We start from the raw sequence: 25952 nt of genomic DNA, 5'->3' as shown, positions 1-25952 counted from the left end.
ATCTGCCTGGTTTCTGGTAAGAAGAGACAATTTTCTGATTGATAATATATCTGCATTGAGGTTAGGGGTAAGCACCATCTTAGTCGGAGTCAAATTCTCCTAAATCTGACTTGAACTCCAACAGATCTGAACTCCAACTCTGATTTGTGTAGGCTCTGATCCGACTCCAACTCCAATTTGTTGAAGCAGATATGAGCTTTCAACTTTGGGCTTTTCTTTTAATTTCATATTTAGTCCATTTTAACAGAGTTTTTTGTGGGCTTTTAAATTTCAATATTTACAAAAAATAAAATTAAATCATTCACTACTGATCATTGAGATGCATTTAGTGCAAATTGTTGTGCAAACTGATCTCACAGGTGTGAATTAATAAGGAATTAACCGAAGAGCAAAAGCAATGAGAGATAACAAAACAAGTGCCAAAACTTTCTATTTCACCCAACAATTTTCAATGTGAACAGAAAATACAAGATTGCAAATAGAAAAGAAAGCAGAACAAGAACACTGACAATTGAACTTATATTTTTAAAGCCTGCGAAAGCATTGAGAGTAATTTTGCACGGGTCACTTGTATGTCTTGCTAAACCAATATATAGATGTTCAACATCAATCCCACTATGCCAGATGGAAGTTTCCATCAACCATTAGATCAATCCTTGTTTTCTAAACTGACAAGTTCAAGGGTCGATATATACATCATCATGATAAGAGTGGGATGAGGCTTATTTGAACTTTTGTAAGGACACTTTTGTGGTATGTGATTGAGAGAAAAGAACATGTTTTTGGTAATTTCTATAACTTATCTGAGTTCCCCACCATCTGGTCTTGTGACAGCCATTTGCACTGTTAACTAGGCTATGCATCAGGACTCAAGAAGGCAACCAACCTTCAAGACCCATTTCTGTCAAAATACACAAAAATTGATGAAGTCATTTGTTTAGTCACCAAATTTATTTAATCCTAGTATGCCAAGTGGGCATTTGGTCTAGTGGTATGATTCTCGCTTTGGGTGCGAGAGGTCCCGAGTTCGATTCTCGGAATGCCCCCAATTTTTTTATTTTGAAAGTTCACCATTGTCCTTGTTTCTAGTAATTGATAAGAAAGATTTGTTATGTATAGGCCAAATCCTCATGTCCCTTATTAGAAGTTTCCCTCAGAAGGATATTGCAGAATAGTCTTCAGGTCAGTATTAAATGAGATCTGTAGAACCTGAAGTTGAAATTTTCTATTTAGGTGAAGAAGGACATTAATGATGCTAACAGAAGTCCCAAAGTCATATTGTTGATAGTTATCCCTCTAGACCGATCGGTATGATGGAAAATAGCATGCAACTTTAGACTGATTAATTTGTTTGAACCTTGTACATGACTTTGAGGCTATACCATCTTGAAGTGATGGAAGGATCGAAGAAGTTTAAACAATCCCAATCAAGATGTTGATAATTGGATCATTAATATAATATCAATTGCATTATGTTTTTTTATTTATTTTTCATTATCTTGATGTGACATTATTTATAAATCTAAGTTTTTTTGTTTTTATAAAAACGAGAGAATTGATCCAAAGGTTACAAATAATATCTAGTCAGCACAATAAGATAAAAGTAAAATGAAAATGTAGTGTAGGGAACAATTAATCTCGTACATATGAATAATATCACGTCAGCATAATGAGATAAAAGATTACGATATCCGTGTAATGTGACTTAGGCGGACTAAAATTGGCTAAAGACTATTATATCCCTTTTCCACATAATGTATATTACATAAAATCATTGAAAAGTTTTTGGTCCCATTAGTTTCTAAGATTCATTTTCCAATTTACAGCTCTTGACCATTGTGTGTGTTATGAAAAGTGATAGCTAGCACTATGATTATACGCAGGTAAAAAAGAAAGAAAAGAAAATAGACCCAAGATTTCAGTCATGATTAAAGGCTTGACATGCGAAACTGTGGTCTATTTGGATTAACATTCTTCGGCAGTAATTTATGGAGGTTGACTTGTATTTTCAAGCCCAAACTAACATGCAAGAAAGTTCTTCCTTTTTGCCAAAATCTGCTTCAATATATGTGTCCCACGACAAGTCCAACCCCACCTGGGTTTCCTGCACATGAAAGGGTTTGGCGTCATGCAAAAAATTTGATGTTTTTTCCAAAGATCCACATCAAACCCTCCTTGTTTTTTAATTCATATTCTTAATATTATAAATCTGTTTGTATGTGACAGTGTCAGAGGATAAATTTTATAGAAAAATGCAATATCTACCGAGAGTTGAGTCCCAACATGGACCAAGTGTTTTTTTAATGATGTTGTATTTTTTAATTGTAAGAGTTTTCCCACTTCAATGCCAAATTAGTTGAATAATTAACATATTAAATATTTGAAGTTGAAAAATATTATTATAGGAAAATCCTTATCGATGAATCATTAGAACTCAAAGAAATTCACTTGATAAAATTCCCTAAGAATTTTAAAGAATTCACTCTTTCTTTATTGAAAAAATGTTGATTCATTTGAAAGTTATGGCAAAAAGGTTTAGATCAATTATTTCAAGAAAACGTAATATTATGGATCATCTCCACGTCATTCCTACCATCTATTGTGAGAATGTGATATATTGATCAACTCTTGAGCTAAGTATAAAAGAAAGTTTATATAATAATTAAGAGTAATGTTACATATAAATTTAGAATATGTAAGTCTCGCGTATTTCTTTTAAAAAAATATAGGGTTTATTATTGAAAAAATAATTTTTTTATATAAATCCCATTCACATCCATTTTTTTTTAAATATGCGGGATTTATATATTTTAAAATTGTAAATATCAATTTTTAATAATATAGACAATACTATACCAACCCAATGTGATGAAATGAAATAAAATGGTAATCTATAAATTTTATAATATATTATAAATAATGTAGGTTTGTGGAGAAGCACATGGTCGAGGCATTAAGGTTTTCAAGGTATTTAGCTAGTTTTATGTACTCAAAAAGCATTACTCCCCACTCATTTTGTCCGTCTTCCTGGGAATGGTGAGAATACAGCTCAGCATGGGTCCTAAAAACTTAAAGGCCACGTGTCGAGTAATGAAATGAAAGTAGAATAATACCAAGCAATCCAATTGAGCACAACGACAATCACGGAACCAGCCCCACTCTGTGTAACAGTTCGTTTTCGTAGACAATCAAAGGTTGTCTTCCACTCCCAAAAACGGGCCACCGCAATTCACGTGATCTGTTGTTCACCACCCGTAAAGCGACCGCACAAAACCATCCACATTTTTTTTAATTAATTTTTTTATGATGAAAACTTGGATTATTGCATGGTATTTGATCTTTTCTACGTCTTGTTTTTTTAAAGAAAAATGTTATCATTCATTAATTAGAAAAAATTATATTCATAACCTGATTCATTATAAAATATCGTCATAACAAATACGATATCATGAATCAAAATAATATATTTAAAACTTTATTAATATACTTTTTTTTTTAGTGACTGGTCTAGTCTTCTCTATTACTGATATTCTTTAGAGACAAACATTCAAAATACACTATTGTAGACCTAAACAAAGACTTAATCTCTCAACCTTACTCATTATAAAAAAAGAGGACTAAACTTCTACAACCAAATGCTTGATAGACGAGCTTCTTTTTTATTTTAATTAACAATAAGGAAATCAAAAAAGAAAACAGTAAGATAGATGTAAAAAATGACGAATTATAGTTTGAATCGGTAAATTTCAAAATTTATGGTAGCCCATGAAAGCAACATAATTGTCTCTTTTTAGCCATAAAAGTCAGATCTAAAAGGTTTGGTAGTAACGAGTCTGATGATCTGGAACATATGTAAAGAAGAGCTGCTAGAAGGGATAGTGTGTGAGAACCATGCGTTGTGATTTTTGTAAAACTACCACTTTCTTTTGAACGATTTTTAACCTGCAAATCTACTTGTGCCTTGTGTGTTTCTCGAAAGTTGCCGAAAAGTTCTAGATTTATCTTTTTCGATTTTGAAGAAAGCAAAATAAAACTAAACAAAAAAAAAATCTTGATGGATAAGATAGGTGAATGGAGAAAGGGGGGAATGAGAAAGATGAGGCTGAGGAAGCCGATGTCTCCTCTCCTTTCGGCAAAAATTAAATTTAGAGCCTTTGGTTTTTTATGAGAGATGAGGGAGGCACCTAGGGCCTTTTCTAAGTCTTATTGGTTATATAAATTAAATTAGATGAGATAAAATAAAATATATATATATATATGAATAGTAGTAAAATAATTTAATTTAAAAACTTTATGAGTTTTTGAAAATTGAGAGAGAAAAAATTGAATAAAAATATTATAAAATTAAAATATTATTATAATATAATTTTTAATATTATTTTAGATTTAAAAAAATTGAATTATTTTTTGTATTTTGTTTAAAAGTTTGAAAAAATTGTAAAGAGTATATTTTTTTCTTTGAATAAATATCTTTGATGGCAATAATTTTTTAAAAAATATATATGGTAAAATAGATTTTATATATTTATTCTTATTTTATGTCCTAAAAAAAAAAAAAAAAAAAAAAAAAAAAAAAAAAAAAAAAAAAAGAAAGCTATAAAAATAATTGAGAAATCGTTGTGACTAAAATTAATTAAGATGTCGAAGATAAGTCAGTCCTATATTATAATAAAAGCCTATAAATAAAACATCGCAAGAAAGAGATAAAGCTTCAACAAATAATGAGGGCATCTTGTTACACATCCAAATTAACTTTATCACTCAATGCCACGTATCACACACGTAGGCCATTTCCAACTTTTGTCTTACTTGTCCTATTTAATTCTTTTTTACTCCAAATTTTAGAAATATAATATACTTCATGGCATAATTCGACATATAAGATATGATATGAACTCCTAATTTAGGATATAAAGTATAATACATACCCTGATATCCTTAGCAAAATCTATAAATAATAAAATATATCTTACCCGATATTATACATGGACAACGCGTGCCTACCAAATGTACCTATCAAATGTACACGTACATTAGTATAAATAATTTTTTTTCTTTTATTTTTCTTTAAGCATTTTTTTAAACATCCTTCGCCATTAAAAAAAATAAATAAATAAAGTATATAAATTCAATAATAATCACTTACTTAACTATTAAAAAAAAATAAAAATATATAAGTGGGCACATTTAGAAATAATACTATTATTTTCTATTATATATTATATTTTATAAAAGAGTTTTACTATACACAAGCTGCTATGTTAACACACCATTGATATAGCTTTAAAAAAATTCAAGACACGAATAATTTCTTAGGAAAACACTATGGGTTCTGAGATATTGTCCTGATAATAGATTCCGACTGTATTTTTTAAACTTAATGATTAAGAAAGTATTTTTTTTAATAATATTGTGAATTTTTTTAAAAAAATATTTAAGAAGAAGTGAATTACACTTATTGAGACATATTCACGGGAGGAGAATGTGTCGGTGACTCTATACATAGCTGCTTCCACATTAACAATGTGTTGGTGCATAAAAAAGAAGACTTATAAATACATTTCTTATACTTCAAAGTACGATCATTTTGATACATGATCACTATGGATAATGTTAAACAGACCAAAAGACCATACAGATAGTGCATTTCTTTTCTTTTTTTCTTTTTAATATTGGAAAAAAAAATGAATAGATTATCCGTACACTCTTTCTTGCTCCCCTTCCGTACACTCCTACGTAGGAGCGTCCTTATCACTGTTAAATATATATTTATTAATTTCACGGATTAGTTTAAGAAAATATCAAACCTCAAACGTCACCATGGCTGTTTTTTTAAAGTTTATCAATCGAACCAATGATTAAATGCTAACAACCTAATTATTGAAAGTGACCCTCTTGAAGTTATTACCGCCACATAAAAAGAACGACTCACATTGGAATATCGTCCCTATAATGTAGGATATTTTCGGACTAATATTTAGTGTGGCATTTCTTTTATTTTTTTATTTTTTAAAGGAAATAGTATCTATTATTGAAAAGCCTTCATGAAATCAAAGAATAAATACAAAAAGGATAATCTTCCATATCAACCACATCTTCCGCTAACTCTAAAAGCTTTTATGATTAACATGGTGTGGCCTCTTGGAAGGTGATGGAGATGCAAGACAAATCATTCGTAATACTACTAGAAGAACTAGGCGTGCTGAGGTTAGGAGAATGGTATTGGGGTGCATGCATGACTCAGATGGTGGGATCTTGGCGTCCAAGACAAGGCCAATTAGAGAAATATCACAATTCTTTGATTTTAGGGATTGAGATGAGGCAAACCCCTTAATTTTAGGGGAGTGGGCGACTTCTAGTGTGATGGCCGGCCATTTTTCTTTTAATTAGGGGATTTATCTATTTTTAATGTGTTTATGTTTATTTCTTTTATTTTAAGCATTAGATTTTGTTTCCTTAAACCTAAGATTCTTAAAACTTAGGAGTTGGATATATGATTGAGATTTAGATCTAGATCTAGATTTAGGTTAAAGAAAGTAAATGACGGCAAGGTGGTGCCAACCCTAGTGTTCCCTATTTATATTTTCAGTTTGCATTGTTATTTCATGATTATTGTTATGTTTTATTCAATGAATGAGAATTTTCTCTTCCAAACTTTTGAGAGTTAAGTGCTAGCCTGAGTTAGTCTTATTTTTATCAACAAACCAATTTGGATCTTTGTGTTCCCTTGAGGTAACCTTAGATCTAGCCAACCAACACGTCACAAACCCTAGATGCCAAACACAAGTGAGTGAGAGTGAGACTTCTATCAATTGGTGCATTCATTGAGAGAGATTCAACCCAAGAGAGGAAGCCATGGCCGATCAATAACCAACTCATAGGAAGCAGATTGAGAACATTGAAGTCACTGAGCTAAAACAGAGCCTCCTGTTAAGAGCACTTGAGAGAAACTTCCTTCCACATTTGAAGCAAAATCTCTCTTGGAAAATGCACCTCCACCTTATTACATTCAAGATTAAACATAGTTGAGTCCCTTGGAGTGAACGTGTTTATTGGCCAGAAGGTTTCTGGAGTTACTGTTGCTATAGAGATCGAGAGGCACTCATAGGAAGCTATAAGAAGGTTGTAGTTCTGGCACTACATGTGTATAGAGATCAAGTGGAACATTCATGGTGTTGCGAGCCAAGTTTAGCTATCATAAAGGTTTTGAAAATGTCTCTAAATTGTTTGTAACAAACTAAAGTTTTTATAGTGAATTTGAGGTCGTGTCTTATACTTGAAGTAGTTTTAGATTTTGAAGACATTTTCAAATTAGTTTCCACTTAGTGACCAAAATTGCTGTGTTGATTATTTGTATGATTTGTTTCATTGATTAATTGTTTGTTTGACAATATTTTTTAATAGACAACCAAATTTGAATTTATTCACCCCCCTCTAGGTATAGTGTTGGGGTAGAATCATTGCTTTTTCAATATTGGATATAGTTCTTTTAAAAAAAAATCATCTATTAAAAATTAAAAAAGAGATTTTGTCTTGTGAATTTGCCCTCTTTTTAAAAAAAAAACTTATAAATTTAAAATTCACATAAATAAATTATTTTTTTAATAATAAACTCTAATTTTTATAAAAATATACGAAATTTACGCATACAAAGATCTTACATAACATTATTCATTTATATTACATTTATGAATAATAATTATGAGCCACACCAAGCCAAAGCCTAGCTCTCCTTTGGAATTTATTTAGATGGGCCCACTTTCTCGTACATTACATGTCCTGTAAATTACCTACTTTATCGGGGATATAAGGGTAAATTAACTACCCTCGTACGGGAAGACTCTTAACATTTGTTGGGTGAGAACGCCAACCGCGAGTTTGCCAAATCGTAGCTGACACGTGTCCCCTGTTGCTGAAAGTTCCCAATAATAGACAGAGATGATGGTGTAGGCGCAAAGGCCAGACAGTAGGTTCCGGCCGAGTCGACGGGGATCAGATAGTTCTTTGCCGGTAGCTTCAGCGACTCCCCTCCCGAGAACCGGAACGACACCGTTGGAACTTGCACGGAGGTACGGGATGACAGATCGTAGCACGTGTCGAACAGAGCTACGCCTCTCGTCGATGGCAGGTCCCGAGTTAACCGCACGAACGCGTCGCGGAGGGCGTTGTAGGCCTGGGTCTGCAATCGGGTTATGACCGTACCCGAGTCGATGATGATTCCGCCGTTTCCTGAGGCGTCCATTTGAAACACCGAGGCCGGGATCGGGAGGGGCATACCCCCGACGCTCAGTCCATCGACTCCTACGAAGTAGAACGTGTCAATCTTTTCATTTTTAAGTAAAGTGGTAGTGACCGAGTCAGCGGGTGGAGCCGAGTTGAAGTCGAGAGTCGAGGACATGCTCGAGTCACGGTCCACGAGGCAGTATGAGAACGACGACGCTTTGATCTGATAGGGAAACGAGAGTGAACCCCCACCGAGTCCGAGTAATCCGGCTGCCCCAACGAACAAACCCTCGTTGTCGTGGCCGCAGCCCAAAGCGATATTGTTCAATGCTCCAGAGCTCCCGATCGACACTGTCTCTGTTACCATGTCGCCAGTGGAGTTCGACCCATCGCCATAGGAGATGCGATAAAGACACTTTCCTGCGCTACAACCTGTAATCTGGACGACCTGGCATTGCGGACAAGCGCAGGAAAGGGGCTCGTAGGAAGAGGAAGAAGTTGGGTCGAATATAGGATCGTATTGCTGGTAGCAGCGCGCACAGGGCTTACATTGGAGCCAGATGAGGTCGCTCCCAGTATCGAGCACCATGTAGAAAGGCTTGGCGGGGGTTCCCACACCAATGCGCGAGAAATACTCACCGCTACCCTGGCTAATTCCGGACACGACCGGAGTGGACAGATCCTCGGGGACAAGCTCCTCCACAGGTTTAAGATCCGACTTCTTCACACCGTCAAGGGCCAGCTGGAACTTGGTGGTGAGAGATTCGACCCGGACCGAGTCACGCTCGAGTCGAGCAAGAACAAGGCTCTTGTAGTCTTCATGCGAGGACTTGTAAAGTGACTCTCGTGGGTAAACCTGAACCGAGAAAAAAGTGGAATTACCGACCTGAGCTTGTTGCAGGGGCTCTTTGTGTTGAACCAAGGGCTTAACGGTTTCATGGTCGAAGTTGAGGACTGCACGGGCTTGTTCGAGAGAGGCCGAGACGTCAAGGAATGTATGAGTAGTCTCGGGTAAGTCTCGAGAGAAAGCCAAAGGAAAGAGAGAAATCAAGGAAGAAGCAAAGAAAATGGTGGAGAAGAAGAAACAGAAGTACGCGTTTGAAGCCATTTGTGAGGTCTGCTGCATGGATAACTTGTTTGGGGCTACGTACCTAGTTTTAAGAAGTGATTAAGTAATTTTAAAGGCTATATAAAAAATAAAATCAGATTTTTTGGATATTACATATAAATGTATTTTTTAATTTTAAATGAGCTAAAGGGTTTATTTGGAATTGTAATAGGAGTTTTAAAAAGTGATTACATATGTTTAAAAGATCTTTAATAGAATAATTAGGTTATTTGAATGTTAGATATCAAAGTATGTTTGAGAAAATTGATGTTTTTTGTCAAAAATGTTTTTTTGAATAATGCAAAACGTAGTTCAAATTTTAAAAAATATCAATAGATGAAAATATCCATATAACTTTTAGATAATTACAACTTTGAAATTTTTAAAAATATAATTATAATTTTCAAAATTTCAAATAATTGTTAATTCTACTTTAGAAAGTATTTTTCTAATTTGTTTTCAAACAAATATAACATAATTGAAGTTGTTTTAAACATTGGTTGCCAAACAATAAATAACTTTTTAATGGTAGAATTTATTACTTAAGTTATAAGTTCTAAAATTATAAGTTATATTTCCTACTGCAATTTTAAACATGCACAAAAAGTACATTTGAGGAAAAATATCATTTTAATATTTTTCCTCAAACGCGCTTTTTCGAATAATCTGGAATGTAGTATAAATTTTAAAAAAACTGTTAATAGGCAAAAATATCCATACAACTTTTAAATAATTATAACTTTCAAACTTTTAAAGATATGGTTATCATATTTAAAAAATCAAATTATTGTTATTTCTACCTCATAAAGCATTTTTTAAAATTATTTCTAAATAAATGTAATATACATTTGAAAGTGTTTTAAATATATGGTTATCAAATTATAAAAAAATATGTTTAATAATAAAATTTATTACTTAGATTATAAATTCTAAACTTTAAAATTCTAATTTATATTTTCTACCGTAATTCTAATTTATAAAATATAATAAATAATTTAATTTTTTTCTACTTAAATAAAAATAATTTAATATTATATATATATATATATATATATATATTAATGGTATATTGTATCACGGGATTTGAAAAATGGTGAGAACATTGGTTGGTTGGTTTTGTAGTATGAAAACGATAGACAAAATCTTTTATATAACAATTTTTTGAGAAAATCTATTTAATTAATATATATTTTTTTTAATGTGCTCAATATATCGCTGATAACTCTCTTTGTTAAATAAATGGTATTTTGGTAAAAAAAAATTATTAAAATATATTTATTTTAAAATATAAGTGTGTAAAAGATTATAAAAATAATTGTATGTGTATCACATTAGTACTCTTTGTACTAAGCGACGTGGGAAAATTAAAATTAATTTATATTACGTTATTTTTTACTTTTTTATTATAAGATAAAATAAGATAAGATAACCATGAGCGTTTGTTTTAATCGAAAACATATACGACATATCATTTCATAAGTAATTTCAAGCCTCACATTTATCAGGGACAGGATGGTGTGGGGCTCTACAGGATTGCATTATATAGGTGCATTGTATAGGTGCAATAGTCTCTTGGATTTGGACTTCAAATTAATATCATTTCAAATTCAAGATTTTAAAAGGATTAAAATTCTGTTTGATTTTGGTGAAAATTTAAATTCGAATTTTAATATATGTTTCAAAAAAAAAAAAGGATTATAAAAGCCTAAATTCAAATAATTTCTTCAAATATTGCCATCCAAAAATGTTTTTATAGAATTATAACTTTCAATAGGAAATGGGTATTGCATTATTGGTCACTTTTCTGTGTACCAGTTTAAAAAGTAGGAGTTTTGTTTGATTGTAAACAGAACAAGACATGCACGCTAGATGAATCCAAAATATGATACCCTATATTTATATGTATTTTAATTAAATAATTATTTTATTTATTAATATTATGAGCTTTCTTGTTTTAAATTTTATAGAATTTACGTGATATTATTTTATGATTTTTAACTGTGAAATTTAATTTAATGTGTTTTGTTGCTATTATTTATTGTTCATTATTTAAAATGCTTTTTGTTATAAATTATTGTATTGTTGGATTTTATTATTTTATTTTACTTAGTCACTGTGTTTAAATTACTTTTATTTAAATTTTCGTTTTGAAATTCTTTTCATTAAATCAGTTTTGAGACTTGGGTTGAAAAAACTAAATCTCATTTCTTTTTCTTCACTTTTCTTTTTCCCTTTTCTCGTTTCTTCTTTTTCTTTTCCCTTCTTTTCTTTTTCCTCTCCTGCTTCCTACGCACTACCCCCTTTTCCCCTTCTCTCACCGTGTGTCTCAATCTCTCCTCCAGCGCGCCATCGTGCGCCACCGTTTGGTGTTATTGCACGTCCCAGCACCTCCCCCACCCAAGCTACCCCCATGCCCCCTCTTTCTCTCTCCTGGCCATGTATAGCCCAAACGGTTTCTCTAGTTGTTGTGCCGCCATGCGCTGCCCAAAGGTGCCATCACCACCACCATAGCTTCCCTACTTGCCGACCATAATCCTCCACCAAGCTTAGCCCCTAAATTTCTGGCATTCGCTCCCACCAAGACCCACAGCTTTTCCTCCCTTCGGCTATTGTCCACCGTCACCTGGCCGCCACACCACCACCAATGGCTTCCCTATCCACTTGTGACCTCCCCTATCCAATCTCATGCCCCACCATGACCCCTCGCCACCACACTCTCTCTCACTCTTCCATAGCCTCTCTTTGCACTTTTCTTTGCCTATCTCCGCTATGCGTCACCACTCACAGCCTTCAACCACCACCATCAACTCCACCGACCTCCATAAGCCCCTCCATGGCCAACCTAAGTCTCCCCGTAGCTCCCCTTCATTTTTCATGCTTTAAGACCCACGGCCCACACTTGGAAACCTGCTATCCGCAGCTACTCCACCACTTTTGGCGTCATCCTTGATCTTCCAAAATTTCCTTCCGCCATTGTAAGTGATTTTTCAAACAATTTCTTGAAATTTAAATTCACACTAACATATTTGCTGTAGTTTGATTGGTTGTGTCAAGCCTTGGGTCCGAGGAGTATGATGGTTGGGTTGGATAGGAGGATGAGTTTGTTTGTAAATTGATTTATGCTGTTATGTTTGGTGTCATGACATTCATCATTATGTTCATGCATTTTCATGTATTAATATGAAAATAGGATTTTCATGTTGAAATTTTATTTTGGGTATGTGTGTATTTGAATGGATTGAAAGGAATGAAAGAAAGGAAGAGGGACTGTAGGGATGGTGGTAGAGTCCTACTTGTGATTTACGCCAAAAGTGCACGCGGTAAGAATGATGGTAAGTAGGGATGGTGGTAGTACCGCACGTGATTTTCCGTCTACAGTAATTGATAAATGGATAGCTTGGGCCATTTTTTTTTTTTTGTTTATGATTAAATAAATACGAACACCATTTTCTGGGAAGGTAGTGGGTTTATTTTTGGGCAATTTTCTGGAAAAATGGTGGATGGTATTTAATGGCATGTTTTGGGTCAAATGGAATTTTTGGCATTCGTTGAAAATTGTCATTTTCAGGAGAAAATGATGGTTTTGGGTCACATGCTTGTTTCTTTATGTGCACGCATGTATGTTGGTTACATGAATGTATTTTTATCTCTTGAGTTGTTTCGTTGGTTACTTACTGAGACTGATAATCTCACATGGTATTTGATACCCTATGGTTCCGTTTTATGGAATCATAAATTTTGATGCGAAGGTAGATGTTGAGCCCGAAGGATTGGCCCCGCCAAAGGAGTGGCATGTGGTCATTTTTGGATCATGGGATATGTATCACTTTTGGCTATGTAAATATCAGGTTTTCCTTTACTTTCGTTGGATAACTGTATAATTTATTGTAATAATTTTATTTTGGATAGTCTTGTATTTAAAATTCTAGTACTTAACTAACTTCTTTATTTACCCGCTACAACTTTTGTTGTACACTTTTTGCATGTACACACACTTAGTACTTGTCATTTGGAATGTGTGACCCGTATTGTCACCATTCCAATGTCATAATTCTCGCATTTCTGTACGTGGGAGTCGGGGCGTCACACAAAATGTCAAAAATACAAATATCAACTTGAAATTATGGTCACTAATGGGGCCTCTCAATCAGTAGCTACTTGAAAAGACTATTGCTTACATCTAATGTCATGCTTCCTATGCCTTTGGGGCAAATTATATCGATGAGGATCTTCAACGTTGGGCCTGCAAAACACAGAGAAAACTAAGCTTGGGAAGGGCGGCCTTGGGGACAAGGAGCCTCCAATGCCTAAGTTAGTAAAAGGATTCTTGGACTTTTGTATGTAATCACAGAGAGAGAGAGAGAGAGAGAGAGAGAGAGAGAGAGAGAGAGAGAGAGAGAGAGAGAGAGAGAGAGAGAGAGAGAGAGAGCGAGCCAGAGAGCCTTCCTCGTACTTGAGAATGGCTATTTATACCCGTGCTTGAGGGGGTAAGGGAGATCCTCTTTGCTACTGTGGGGCCTTTGTCCTCGTCATTGTTATTTATTGTCAGTCTCTTTAATACGGCGTGCCTCCATGATGCTGCCGCCGCAACAGCACCATTATTCTAGCGTATGGCTCGAGTTGGGCTACCATTAATGCAACATGGTTTCCCGTCTGACCTTGTCCTCTTGGCATTCCCTGTGGCCCATTGATGAAGCTATGTCAGAGAATCAAAGGTTCCTTCTCATTTTTCGCTAGCCTGTACGGACAAGTACTCGAAGGTCGCGCGTCACTTGAAGAGCTGCCAGTCAGCACGTCCCCTCCCTAGGGATTGCCAATGGGTTGGGCTAAGGGGCCCATCTTCTTTCTCATTGGTTGGCACATACTAGGTCCAGAAGGAAATGGAAAAAACCCCTTATAGTTACCCCCTAATTTCCATCAGGTGAGGCCAATGGGAATTCAACACAATGCCTAGTCTTGTTGTTAGGCCCATGACCGCTAGTAGGAGGAGTGGCCATCTTTGCAATCCAAAGTGATTGTTGCTGTTATGACGTTTTAGCTTGTCCTTTAGTGGTGCGCTTTCCAAAGATGGCTACTATTTGAGAAGTGTCCCTTCAATCGTGTTGAATGGCTCTTCATCTTTTCGTCACCTCGTTGTGCTTGCTTCCCGGAATTCAAACTGCTCCTTTCACCTTCCTGCCACATGTCCTCTTAGATTGGTTATTCTTCCTTCCTTTTTTAAACTTGAGGGGGTCTCCCCCCATTTTCTTTTTTCATACTGCATTTTCCTTGTCTACTCCTATCTTTTGCATTTCCCTTTTCATCATCTCCCCTGTCTCTTCCCATGGCTCCTGAGAAAACTGCCCAGTTTGCAACCCCTGTAAAAGGTAGCTACATCGGTCTGCCTTTCGCCTACAATGGTTGGCATTCTACCATCGATCATCGATTGTTGGAGGATATACTTGCCTCCTACTACGTTTCCGACACTGTAGTCCTCAAAGTTCCTGGCCTGAACGAAGGGGCTGTAGATGCCTAGAGCCACTCCTCTAACGTAGCCCTCTTCCCTACCATGTTTACCAATGGCTTGAGACCTCATCTTTCTCACCCGATTCACGAGGTATTAAATCTTCTTAGTCTTGCCCCTTCGCAACTTCATTCTAATGCATGGAGGCACCTGATTGGTTGTTGCGTTCTTTGGTGCCAAGCCCTATAGAGGTCACATTCCGGACATGCCAATCTCATCGGCCGTGAATTCCTTTTGACTCATAATGTCTTGGGGACCAATTTCTAAGTTCTTTTTCATGTCTGGGCCCAGGTTGGAGTTCCTTGAGAGCCATGCGAACCATTGCAAGTTCCCTATTTAGTCCATTTGGGGTAAAGTTCCTAAAGACAAGGCGGTTCGTTCGTCGCCTTCCCTAGCTGAGGTAGAGCGCATCTCTATCACGAAGGGATAGGTGAAGAATCATGCCACCAATGTTTCATATGAGTTTCTTCTTTTGGAGGAGAACTTTCAGATCTACTTTTCTCCCTACGGTGGAGCTAGTTTTGCCCCAGAGGCCGCTCCGACTTATCCGCAGGCTAGCCTTGCTCAGAAACGGCCCTCGCACCCTTTGGCTATAACCAAAGGGAAGAAGCCTTGCTTGGAAAGCACAGGCACTAGTGATTGTCTCGTTCTAGAGGTTCAAATTCTCGAGGGATGGGTGTTGGTTACCGCTGAGATTGTTCATCCAGTGGCTTTGACATGTTCAGTGGGGACACCTCACAATTTAGCCTCCACAAGGGTGTCTACGGACTCTTCTTCTTCGGGGTAATCAGAGCTATTGGTGAGGGACACCCCAGTTGAGGTTCTCTCCAAGCCACTGCTTGGTCTCGGAGATCGTGGTGCAATTTTGAAGACTGAGAGGCTTGCCACTTTATTACTAGGAGCTCTAACAACATGGGATTCTAGATGTGTTGGCGTGGGTATGCGTCCTTTTGTTTTCAGATTGGCGATTATTCCTGCTTTGTCAGCATGCTCAACTATAGATGGCCACGTCCCTGAGGAAGAGGCTAATGTTATGGGCATGTTCTCCGCAGCATCCCAGCTCATGGCCTGGGAACGAGGTAGCGAGGCTCCTGAAATTGGCACGGAGATTCTTGAACTACTTAGGAGCTTGGATCTAGCTGCAGAAAGATCAGCCACTACAGCTCATAACATTGAGGAGGTCAATCATTCATTAGGGAGTGGGCACCTTCTGAATGTTGCAGTCGGGCTAAAGTTTTGGCTGGAAGGACAGAGCAGCCAGATGTTGATGAGACTGGGGGTCGGTTCCCTGATCCTCCTAGTAGAGACGATGTCAATGGGATATCGAGATGAGGCAGCCGCACAAGGATCGAGCAGGAAGGACTCAGTTAAGGTCATTCCTCCTTTGGCCCAATGGCCTAGAGGGCACCGTGAGGAGGCCATTAGCCAGGTTGTTAAGTATTTCTCCAGCCTTTTCCATGAAGTATGTCACTTTGCCCTCCATTTCCGCTTTCTTTTATATTTTGCTAGCCCTTTGGGTATTACAGCTTATTTGGCGTTGTTTCTCTTTGTCAACAGGGTTCCTTCACCTCTACTGCTTTCATCGTAGATAGCTAGGAGGCCATATTGGGGGAGAACTTGACCCTCTGTGCAATGAGCTAGACAGCCCTGTAGTGTGCTAGTGGTGAGAGGGAGGAACAGGAGCCGCTGGAGTATGAGCTGGTTACTGTCTGCTCACCTTTAGAGGAAGCCAATAAGAGGTCGGCCAAACTCAAAATCTGCCTGTGGGGGCTGAAGAAGAAAGCAAGAAGAATGCCTAATTGATAAAGGACATGAGGAAACTCATTGTTTATCTTTAAAAGAGCCTTTTAGATGAGGGACGGCTTGTTGTAGATCTTTAGAATGGCCTTTCTCATGTGTAGGGTGTCGCCTCCCGCTTAGACGGCCAGTTGAAGTTGGTCGTAGCCATTTGCAATGTTATGTGGGCTGAAGGGTGTGCAGAGAGCCTCAGGTCGATGCAGGACCATCTTCTATAGAGTTCACTGCCATTCCCGTAGGAATGTGAAAGGTTCTTTTGTACCTCAACCTTAGCACGGTCTCTATTGACGAAGAAGCTTTTGAGCGGGGTCGTTGGTTGGGGATGGACCTGATGCATGATGCTTTCATAGTTCCTGTTAATCTAAACTCGCCCACTCTGACGGTCAACGTTGAGTTGGCTGTGAATCTTGAGCAGGAAATTGATGTACTTGTTCCTTAGTTTTTTTATTTTTTATTTTTTTGACGCAACCATCACTCGCCCTACATGTAGGTGCTCGATTATTAATAAAACAGATTCCTTTGCCACTTGTGGTGTTTTTGTCCAATCGTTTGCCCTCAACTGATCTCTTTGACACTTTTCCATCTTGGGGAGTTTCGGTGGTGAGGGTTAGGGCGCTTGTGCCGATTGCTGGTTCTCGATCCCTGGTGTCGCTTGTGGAAAACCTACTATGCCCTTGGAGTTGCTATGCTTGAAATTCCCAGGCTTGGAGAGGGTGCTACCGACATTGAGGGTCGCACCCTGGTGGTGGCCTTATCCTAAAATGTTTTCTCGCTAGTTGAGGCTACCGTTACGCATCTTGTTCTTCTAGGGAGGGGGGGATCTCCTTTTTATTTATTTACTTATTTTAATTTTCCTTTTCCCTTTGGTTTTACCCAGTCAATTCTTATCAGGCACGCATAATGAGAATTTATTTGGCCTCTCGTCCTTCCACTATTGCCCACTTACAGAGCCTTGGGTGTGGTATCTCACCCCACCGAGTGCCTTGGCCTTTCTTCCTAGCTAGTCTTTAGGTGAGGTCTCACCTCACCAAGTGCCTTGGCCTTTCTTCCTAGTTGGCTCATTGTAGTGATAGGGACCTCTGTTCACTGTTTCCACTAGAAAGTGATTTGCTCTGGTGACGTTTTCATGAGATGCAGTCTTCAATCATTCTAGTAGGCAGGGGCGAATGACGGAGTCCTCGGTCTCCAGCTTTTAGTGAGATATGACCCGGTCGAGTTCCAACCCTGCTACCTGGTGCTCTCTTGCCTTAGCTAGTCGCCTTTTGTATTGGAGCTTTAAGTTGTAACTTGTCGTCCTTTATATTAGACCTTTAAATTGTAATTTGTCATCCTTTGTATTGGAGCTTTAATTTGTAACTTGTCATCCTTAAAAAAATTCCTTTGCGCTTGTGGTGCTTGCTTTGGATATTCTTCTATGTTCTCTTTCCTGCACTTTTTTTTTTCACTCTCCCTTCCTTGCTCGGTTCGGCTCAGTGGAAACAGATGGAATAGTTGGGGTTCTACATCGGACAGGGGATTGCCACCTTCCTGAGCTTCTCGGTTCACCCTACCAGTGCCAAACCCCATGATCCCCATCCCTGTGACCCCGTCGGCCATCAGCTTCCTGCTTGCTACACTTTTATTCATCGTCTATCTTTCTGTTGTAGATTTCGTTGTCCTGTTTTCAGGCTGATTTTAGGGCTAAACTCGCTTTCCACGTAGGGGACAGGACGGCTGTATGCTTGACCCTTCCTCTTGGGCCCCTCCGGCAGGGAGGGTCATTCTAGCGTTGGCCTTACCCATCTAGTTTCAATCTAAAATAGAGGTGTGTTTTCATGATTTCATCTTTAGCCCTATGAGATATTAGACCTTGCAAACCTGGACTTTTCAGTTCTTGCTATGACATCCTCGCTTTTTGGTGTCATTCGGGAGGTTTTTGGACTGGTCCCGCTGTTTGTCGAGGAGGGGTCGGGAGGCCTTGGGCCAACCCTCTATCCCCCGAGAAGGAAACTCTTTCGATGTGTCCTCCAAGTTGTTGCATTTATCATTTGCTCTATTGTCATAATCAATACTCTACGTCGGGTGGTCAAAGGACCTATCCACACTCCATCGGGGAAAGGACATGGTGCCTCAAGTTAGCCTACCCCCTTCATCCCCCAGAGGAGGTAACTTCTTCAGGCAGCTTTGTGGGCTCGTTCACTCTTTCACTGTAATGGGAGTCAGGGTAAGTATTCAGGTTGTCATGAGGCACATCCTGCTTTTCTACGGGAGCGTCTGAGTGGCCCTTGGCATTCCTGTCTCTTTGATTCCGCAAGGTGGTAACATGTTAGGGTAGCTTGAGTCTGGACCCAGTTCTACACATTGACATCGTAGGGAAAGGTAAGATTTGGGTCAGTCTGGAGCTGAGCCCACTCTTCGTTTGTAGCAGAGGTCAAGGTAAGTATTCGAGTCGCCCTAGGGGCTAGACCCGCTCTCCTCTGCAAGAGGGGTGAGGCAACCTTTGGCATTCCCATCTGTTTGAACCCCATAGGGAGGTAAGTTTTCAAGCAGTTTTACTACTAAACCTCTCCCTCCTATTGATGCTTACGAAGAAGGTAACTTCAGTTTCTTTTTCGGGCAGCTCACACTTTGCCACAAGAGGCATAAAGCAACCCTGTGGCATTACACCCATCCCTATGGTATCTCGTAGGAGGGTAAGCTCGGACAGCAATGTAGATGGCCACTCTTCATCGCAATAGGGGTCAGGGTAAGTTTTTAAGGCCACAAGGGGGCATGACTCACTCTCCTTCACACGCGTGGGGGTGGGGAGTTAGAGCGGCCTTTGGCCTCAACCTCCCTTAATCCCACGGGAGGCACACTATTTGGACAGTTTGTAATTGGACTCGCTCCCACCCATTGACATCGTAGGAAAGGTAAGTGTTGGGCCAGGATGGTGCTGAACCCACTCTTCATTGTGGCGGAGGTTGGGGTAAGTTGTTCAGCCAGTTGGAAGGATGAGGCCTACTTTCTACCATGGGAGGGGTAGGGTGGCCTTTGGCCTGACTCTCCCCTTTAGGCTTGCAGAGTGGTAAGTTGTTCAGGCAATTAGGGAATAGACCCGCTCCCACCTGTGACGCCCCCAAATTCCGTTTGGGATTGGACGGATATTTGAAGCGTCGAGACATGTAACACAAGGTTGCCTGGCCCCGTTCATGACATATAAGATGCAATATTCTTAACATGCATATAACATTATGCAATATTCGCAGCAGATAAATTATTTCTTTAGCAATACTATGCACCAAATTGAAAATATCTCAAATGCTTAAAACATACTTGATATATAAAGACTCATTGAACAACTAAAATCATAACACTAGTCCAAAATGATTATGATCCAAAAAGTACTGGAGATGCAACTCCATCGTACAAGTAGTAATTTACGTTAACTACTATATTAACATTGACGTCGCATCGTCGCTCAGTCAATTGTGTCTAGTTGGTTAGCTCCTGATTCTCCTTCAGGTCCTTTAACAAGATCTACCATTCAGGGAGAATGATAGTTGGGACTACCACAGTGAGATTTGATTACAAATCTCAGCAAGTTAACAAAAAACTTCCACACAGACTAATGATGCATGGATGACAGTAAAAGAATAAATGCATAATCAAATTCATAAGTAATTAAAGCATAACTTGGCATACAACATAGCATAATTGACATAACTTAAATTGAAACATGAACTGAACTTAACTTGACATGAACTTGATCTGAAACTTGACTTAACATGAAAAATACATACTCCACAGTTGTTGTGGCCCCATGTATTCTACACAAACTTGACTTAACATGAAAAATACATACTCTATAGTTGTTGTGGCCCCATGTATTCTACGTGTAAATACATACTCCATAGTTGTTGTGGCCCCATGTATTATACGGAAACTTATTCTTTAACTGCTTAAATACATACTCCACAGTTGTTGTGGCCCCATGTATTCTACGTGTCACAATTGCTGTGTCTCACGTAGTGTATGCGTCACAATTGCTGTGACCCCATACATAAGTAATCAAGATGAAACGTGACTGGAATACGAAAGGACTGAAGCCCTGACGTAACATAATGTGACTTGAACATAACTTGAAATACATGACCAACTTGAGATAGAAACATTTCGTAACATGACATAACATATAATAGACAACATATTTAGCATGACATACTTGTAATGTACAGTAATACATGACAGAATATATTATGTAACAGATAAAAATTGATGACAGAATAAATTCTGTATAATAGACAATTACGTGATAACTTGGCATGGCATGACATATATGACAACATACATACATACACTGTAGTTCTTTTACTTAGCATACATACACAGTAGACTGCTAGTAAGTTAAAAGCTAACTTATCTCGATCTCCGCGTTTCTTATAAAATCTTAAGTGCGATCACGAGGAACTGTAATTAGTGATTCTAAAAGTTAGCATTAAATCACTAATAAATTAAAATATGAAAAATACTAACTTAAAGAGTAAAATTTTCATTTTACTCTCTACATGTAGGAAAATGACCGTTTTACCCATAACTTAAGGATTTTGCATACTAACTTCAAAAGTCACCAAAATTTACATGCCTCATGTAAATTTTGTCCTCAACTTAAATATCACTTTAGAGAAATTTAAAACTAATCACAACTATTAAAACTCCATAAGGGCGAAATTCTCATATTCTATTTCCATTGATTTTTGTTTCTAACTTGTTTTGATTAACCTTTTGATCTATGACTTATAAAGATGTGATCTTCAAACTAAACCATCACGTAGTTTAAAAAGATATCCTAAAACATATATAAACTTCTAATTCAAGATCACATGGTTAAAAATTAACCAAAACATAAATTTAGCCAAGAACATCCACACTTTGGCTTATTTGAATATCTCTTTACATAAAATTTCATATCTTTGAAACTAACATCAAATATATTCAAAATAATAATATAACATGTATATAAGATGCTTAGGATCCTCCAATAAAATTATCAAAGTTATTGGAATAGGTTTAGACCACCAAAGAGTTAAACTTTCTCAAAACAAAAACTGTTTTTCCTCTTCCAGTTTCTAAGTTTCTAAATCTAAGAAAATCTTTCATCAAAACCTTTAATCATGCAAAAATCCTCAACCAATAGTCATATATTCATGTTAACAATACTCCATAAAAATTCAGACCAATATCTATCAATTAGCTTGGTCAAAAACTCCAAACTATAACATATTCTCCAGTTTATCTCCCAGAATGACTTTTCTATAGTTTACATAATATTTGACTGAACAAATGATCTTCAAATGGGACAAATAAGATATCCATGTAAACTAGAATAAAAAAGGAACAACTTATATGAAGGATACTTTATGATAAAACACTTACAAAAGCTTCGAAATGGGTGTGCAAAAGAACTCCTAAAAGCTGTCCGAGAGAAAGTGTTTGATATTCTTTTAAAGGAACGTGTAAATGAAGATAAGTTCGTGGGTGATGGCTGGAGATGCTTATGGACGAGATAAGGAAGATGATAAGGCTGGAGTTGAGAGTTGAGTGTAGTTTTCTCCTACCCAAAATATCTATAAAAGATTATCTCAAAATATTCTATCCAATAATATCTACAAAAATCAGCTTAAAATATTTTCTAAATGTGGAGTAGACTTGGAAGAGTAAGGTGGCTAAAATCTTTCCATCTGTATTTTAAATCTCTGTTCTTAAGATATTTTCCAAATGTGTATTTTGCTTAAGTGTCATGATCTCACACCTTGATTTCATTCACAATTCCATCTAATGGTTTCTCTTTGTGCCAAGTATCTAATATTATTCATTATGTGTAGTTAAGATCTTGCCAAGTGTCCAAATAAAATTTCGCTAACCTAATTTAGACATTTCACACGGTGATTTTGAAAACACTACGCTTAGTACGTTTACCGAGATTACTATTCACTCCAAAAATAAACGTAATAAACTTAGTACTGAAAAATCCTAAATATTCAATTAAGCCTAGTGGTGTAGACTATAATGTATTCTGACACTTCTAACTATCTCAAATAATTAAAATCGCATTTCTGGCACCATAGTGAGTGATAACACTAACTATGTTGACAGGCTAAAACCTATGCGATTAGTGGATTCATGAAAGCTTATAGAGTCTTCACGAGGTTCCTAAAGTCAATAGAAATTCTACAATTGAATTTCTAGCGGGCTGTTACACCACCTGTTGACACACACAAGAAAGGTAGTCTTTGTCTTCGGGTGGCCGATGGTTGACTCGCACTCCACCGTGGGAAAGGACTAAGCAACCTTTGGCGTTGTGCTCATCCATTCAGTATCCCATGGGGAGGTAACTTCTTTGAATAGTGATGCTGCTGATCCACTCCTTGCTATGATGGGGGTCGGGGTAAGTCATTCAGGCTGTCGAGGGGGCTAGACCTACTCTGTACCGCAGGAGAGGCAAAGCGGCCTTTGGCCCATCCCTCCTCTTTTTCCCTGTAGAGAGGTTAGTTGTTCGGGTAATTTGCAACTGGACCCGCTCCTGCCCATTGACATCGCAGGGAAGGTAAATGTTAGGTGGTGAAGTTGTCGCCTGTTGCTCACATTATTAAGAGATCATCATCTTGTTCCTCAGACGTGAGTGTGGTATATTTTCCTGAAAAACGACACCCTTTCATTAATCAATAAGAATTTAGTTTGACAAAGTTCACAAAATAAAAAGAGTGGGAACGAGGTCCTTGGCTGAGGAGCTTTTTCCTGTGACACCCTAACCTTGACACCTTACATATCTCTTCTCGAACCCCCTCCTTATTTCTCGCTAGCCCGTGCAGACAGGTACTTGAAGGTCGGGCGTCACTCGAGGAGCTGCCAGGTCAGTGCTTCCCTTCTCGGGGATTGCCCATGGGTCGGGCTGAGGGCCTATCTTCCTTCTCCTTGGTTGGCCCATATTGGATCCAAAAGGAAGAGGGGGAAAAACCCCTTACAGGTAACATCTTCTTTTGAGAAGTGAATGCATAAGATTGAAAGATTAATTAAAAAAAAATTCAATTTATTTTTTCTTTAAACGTGTGTTCATTTTTCAAACCGGATGTATCCAATTAAGGTTTAACAAGGCCTAATTAAAATGGTTCCATAGCAACATTAATCTATCAAAAGAAAATGATGGGATCAATAAACCTGCCTCAGTAATTGTAAAGAAAAATTTGAAGTTGTAGAATGTTGATGATGGGCACCTCCTCACCCAAATCACATTAAGCTCAATTTTGATGTGTCTATACTAGAAGAAGAATAACTTTTGACAGTCCCATTTTTTTGCAAAAAATAGCAACCAACAGAAAACCATAGGCCTTAATAGAAAATGAGTCTTCATTCATTGATCTGAAAGCTTGTAAAGTACCAATAACCTACCCTTGGAAGTCCCTAGCAATCACACAAATGCCTATCCTTCCCTTAGCCAACTTAGTTGCAGCATCCCAATTTGACTTATAAAACTCCTCAGTTGATTTCTACCAAGAAGTTTGTGGTTGTGCTATTTTGCTTGGTGCTGTGTTGACATGGCTATTGGAATTTCTATAAGTAAGAACTTCTTTTTTAGCAACTTGGAAAAGTCCCATCAAGTGTTTGAATCTCTTTCCATGGATGACTTCATTTCTATACTAGAAGAACTTTAGATGCTTGCAACAAGTTTTCCATGATAATTAAAAGATAAGGAGTCCTAACATGGACAATTTGATCATAGAAGAAAACTCCATTGACATCATCGCAGTTTTTCAAGAAAATCATACAATTATAGACAATAATAGATTATAAAATATCCTCGCTTGCAAGGTCAATCATGATAGACAGTCAAGACATGTATAAGAACATTCACATCCGACTCCTCATTCTTGTTCTTTGCCTAAATATTGGAGAAAACTTTGTGTAAAAAACAATCCACATCCAACTCCCAATTTTAAGAATAAGTTTGAAACTTAAACAGTTACTCCCTAAACCACTAGGCATTGGCTCAAGTGGTAAAGGCCTTGGAGTTGGGTATGTTCTCCCTAGATCTAAGGTTCAAATCCCCTTGAGTACAAACTATCTCTAGAGGCCATTGGATTGAAAAAAATTTCCCTTGAATTACTCGATATGCACTGATGAAAATTTTCTGGTCGAGAGCCTATACACCCACGATTTAATTAGATGTATTCCTGGACACCCATTACCATTAAAAAAAAAATAGTTACTTTCTATATTTAGTTAGTCACTCTAGCTCCCTATTTAAGTTTCGGATCAATTGTTTATTCCACCGTACCACACCCCAAAGCAACCCCTCTTTCCCATATATACATGATCTTGTCCTATGCAACAAGTCCATCCTATGCAACAGGCAACGCTACCATGGCCACCCAATCCCCCTTTTTCGTCTCACCATTTGTAAAAATTGAATTTTTTTAAAAAATGTTATTGTTAGGGATACACATTTTGAAAACATTACCATTTGCTAGAAATAAATAGGAAAATAACTTAGTAACTAAAAATGGAAAAAGAAATGAGTTAAAAATAATAAATAAAGATTATTTTGAGTCCTGATAGGGCCACTGAGAGTAGTCTTGAGAATTTGTATCGAGAAGTGCAAAATATATCTTTTTATTTTATAGTTTTTTTCAAACATTTTTTAAATCATTTTAAACAATTAGAAAATCACAAACTGATTTAAAAATACTTCCTTGACAATTAAATAAAAAAATAAAATAATGAGAATCAGTAGCTTTTATCAGGATGCATCCTTGTTTTAATAGAATAGAGGGTAGAATGTTGAAAAAGGCGGCATTTGAGGAAAATTTATATTATTCTTAAAAATGTAATAATTCTGAAAACTTGATCATACCGAAAAATAAATAGCTTTATCCTTTGCGTTTAAAATATTAGCTAGAGAATGATAGTTTAAATTAAAAGGAAAAAGATAAAAGAGTGAGTAGTTAAAATTGTAAAGAAAAATGAGAGAAAAAACTAAAGAAAGAATAGAGGACGATTATTTTAATATAATATAGAAAAAAATAGAAAATGAAATGTAGAAGATTTTTTAAATATGAGTAAAATTTAAGAAAAAATTACGTACAAGACATTCTCCAACAAAAGGTTCAAAAAGGAGACATTTGAACTTTGAGGTGCTGGGATTCTTTTGCTCTCTGTTCTATATAGTTGCCTAAAAAGGGTGGTGATCTTGCCCAGATAATGTATTGATTAGGACCATGTAAATTGGCAAATTATCTCAACTATAAATTTAGAAAAAAAAAATTATTTATCGTCATCTTAATCATGTTTCTTGTTGAATGCTTT

At 37.1% G+C, this 25952-nt stretch overlaps 1 protein-coding gene and 1 non-coding gene across 2 annotated transcripts; one reads left to right on the top strand and one right to left on the bottom strand.

Moving 5' to 3' along the window:
- The first annotated feature begins 974 nt into the window (after positions 1-974).
- TRNAP-UGG lies at positions 975-1046 on the top strand. Its single transcript has one exon. It is a non-coding gene; the product is annotated as a tRNA-Pro (tRNA).
- Positions 1047-7639: 6593 nt separating this feature from the next.
- On the bottom strand, positions 7640-9373 carry LOC122295503 (protein ASPARTIC PROTEASE IN GUARD CELL 1-like). Its single transcript, XM_043104538.1, has one exon. The coding sequence runs from the start codon at positions 9347-9349 to the stop codon at positions 7844-7846; it is 1506 nt and encodes a 501-aa protein (XP_042960472.1). The 5' UTR covers positions 9350-9373; the 3' UTR covers positions 7640-7843.
- Positions 9374-25952: the final 16579 nt, after the last annotated feature.

Source organism: Carya illinoinensis, chromosome 15 (genome assembly GCF_018687715.1).
Source record: "Carya illinoinensis cultivar Pawnee chromosome 15, C.illinoinensisPawnee_v1, whole genome shotgun sequence".
Classification (NCBI taxonomy): domain Eukaryota; kingdom Viridiplantae; phylum Streptophyta; class Magnoliopsida; order Fagales; family Juglandaceae; genus Carya; species Carya illinoinensis.
Note: the sequence above shows the minus strand (reverse complement) of the source record. Positions and strands in the feature narration are given on the sequence as shown.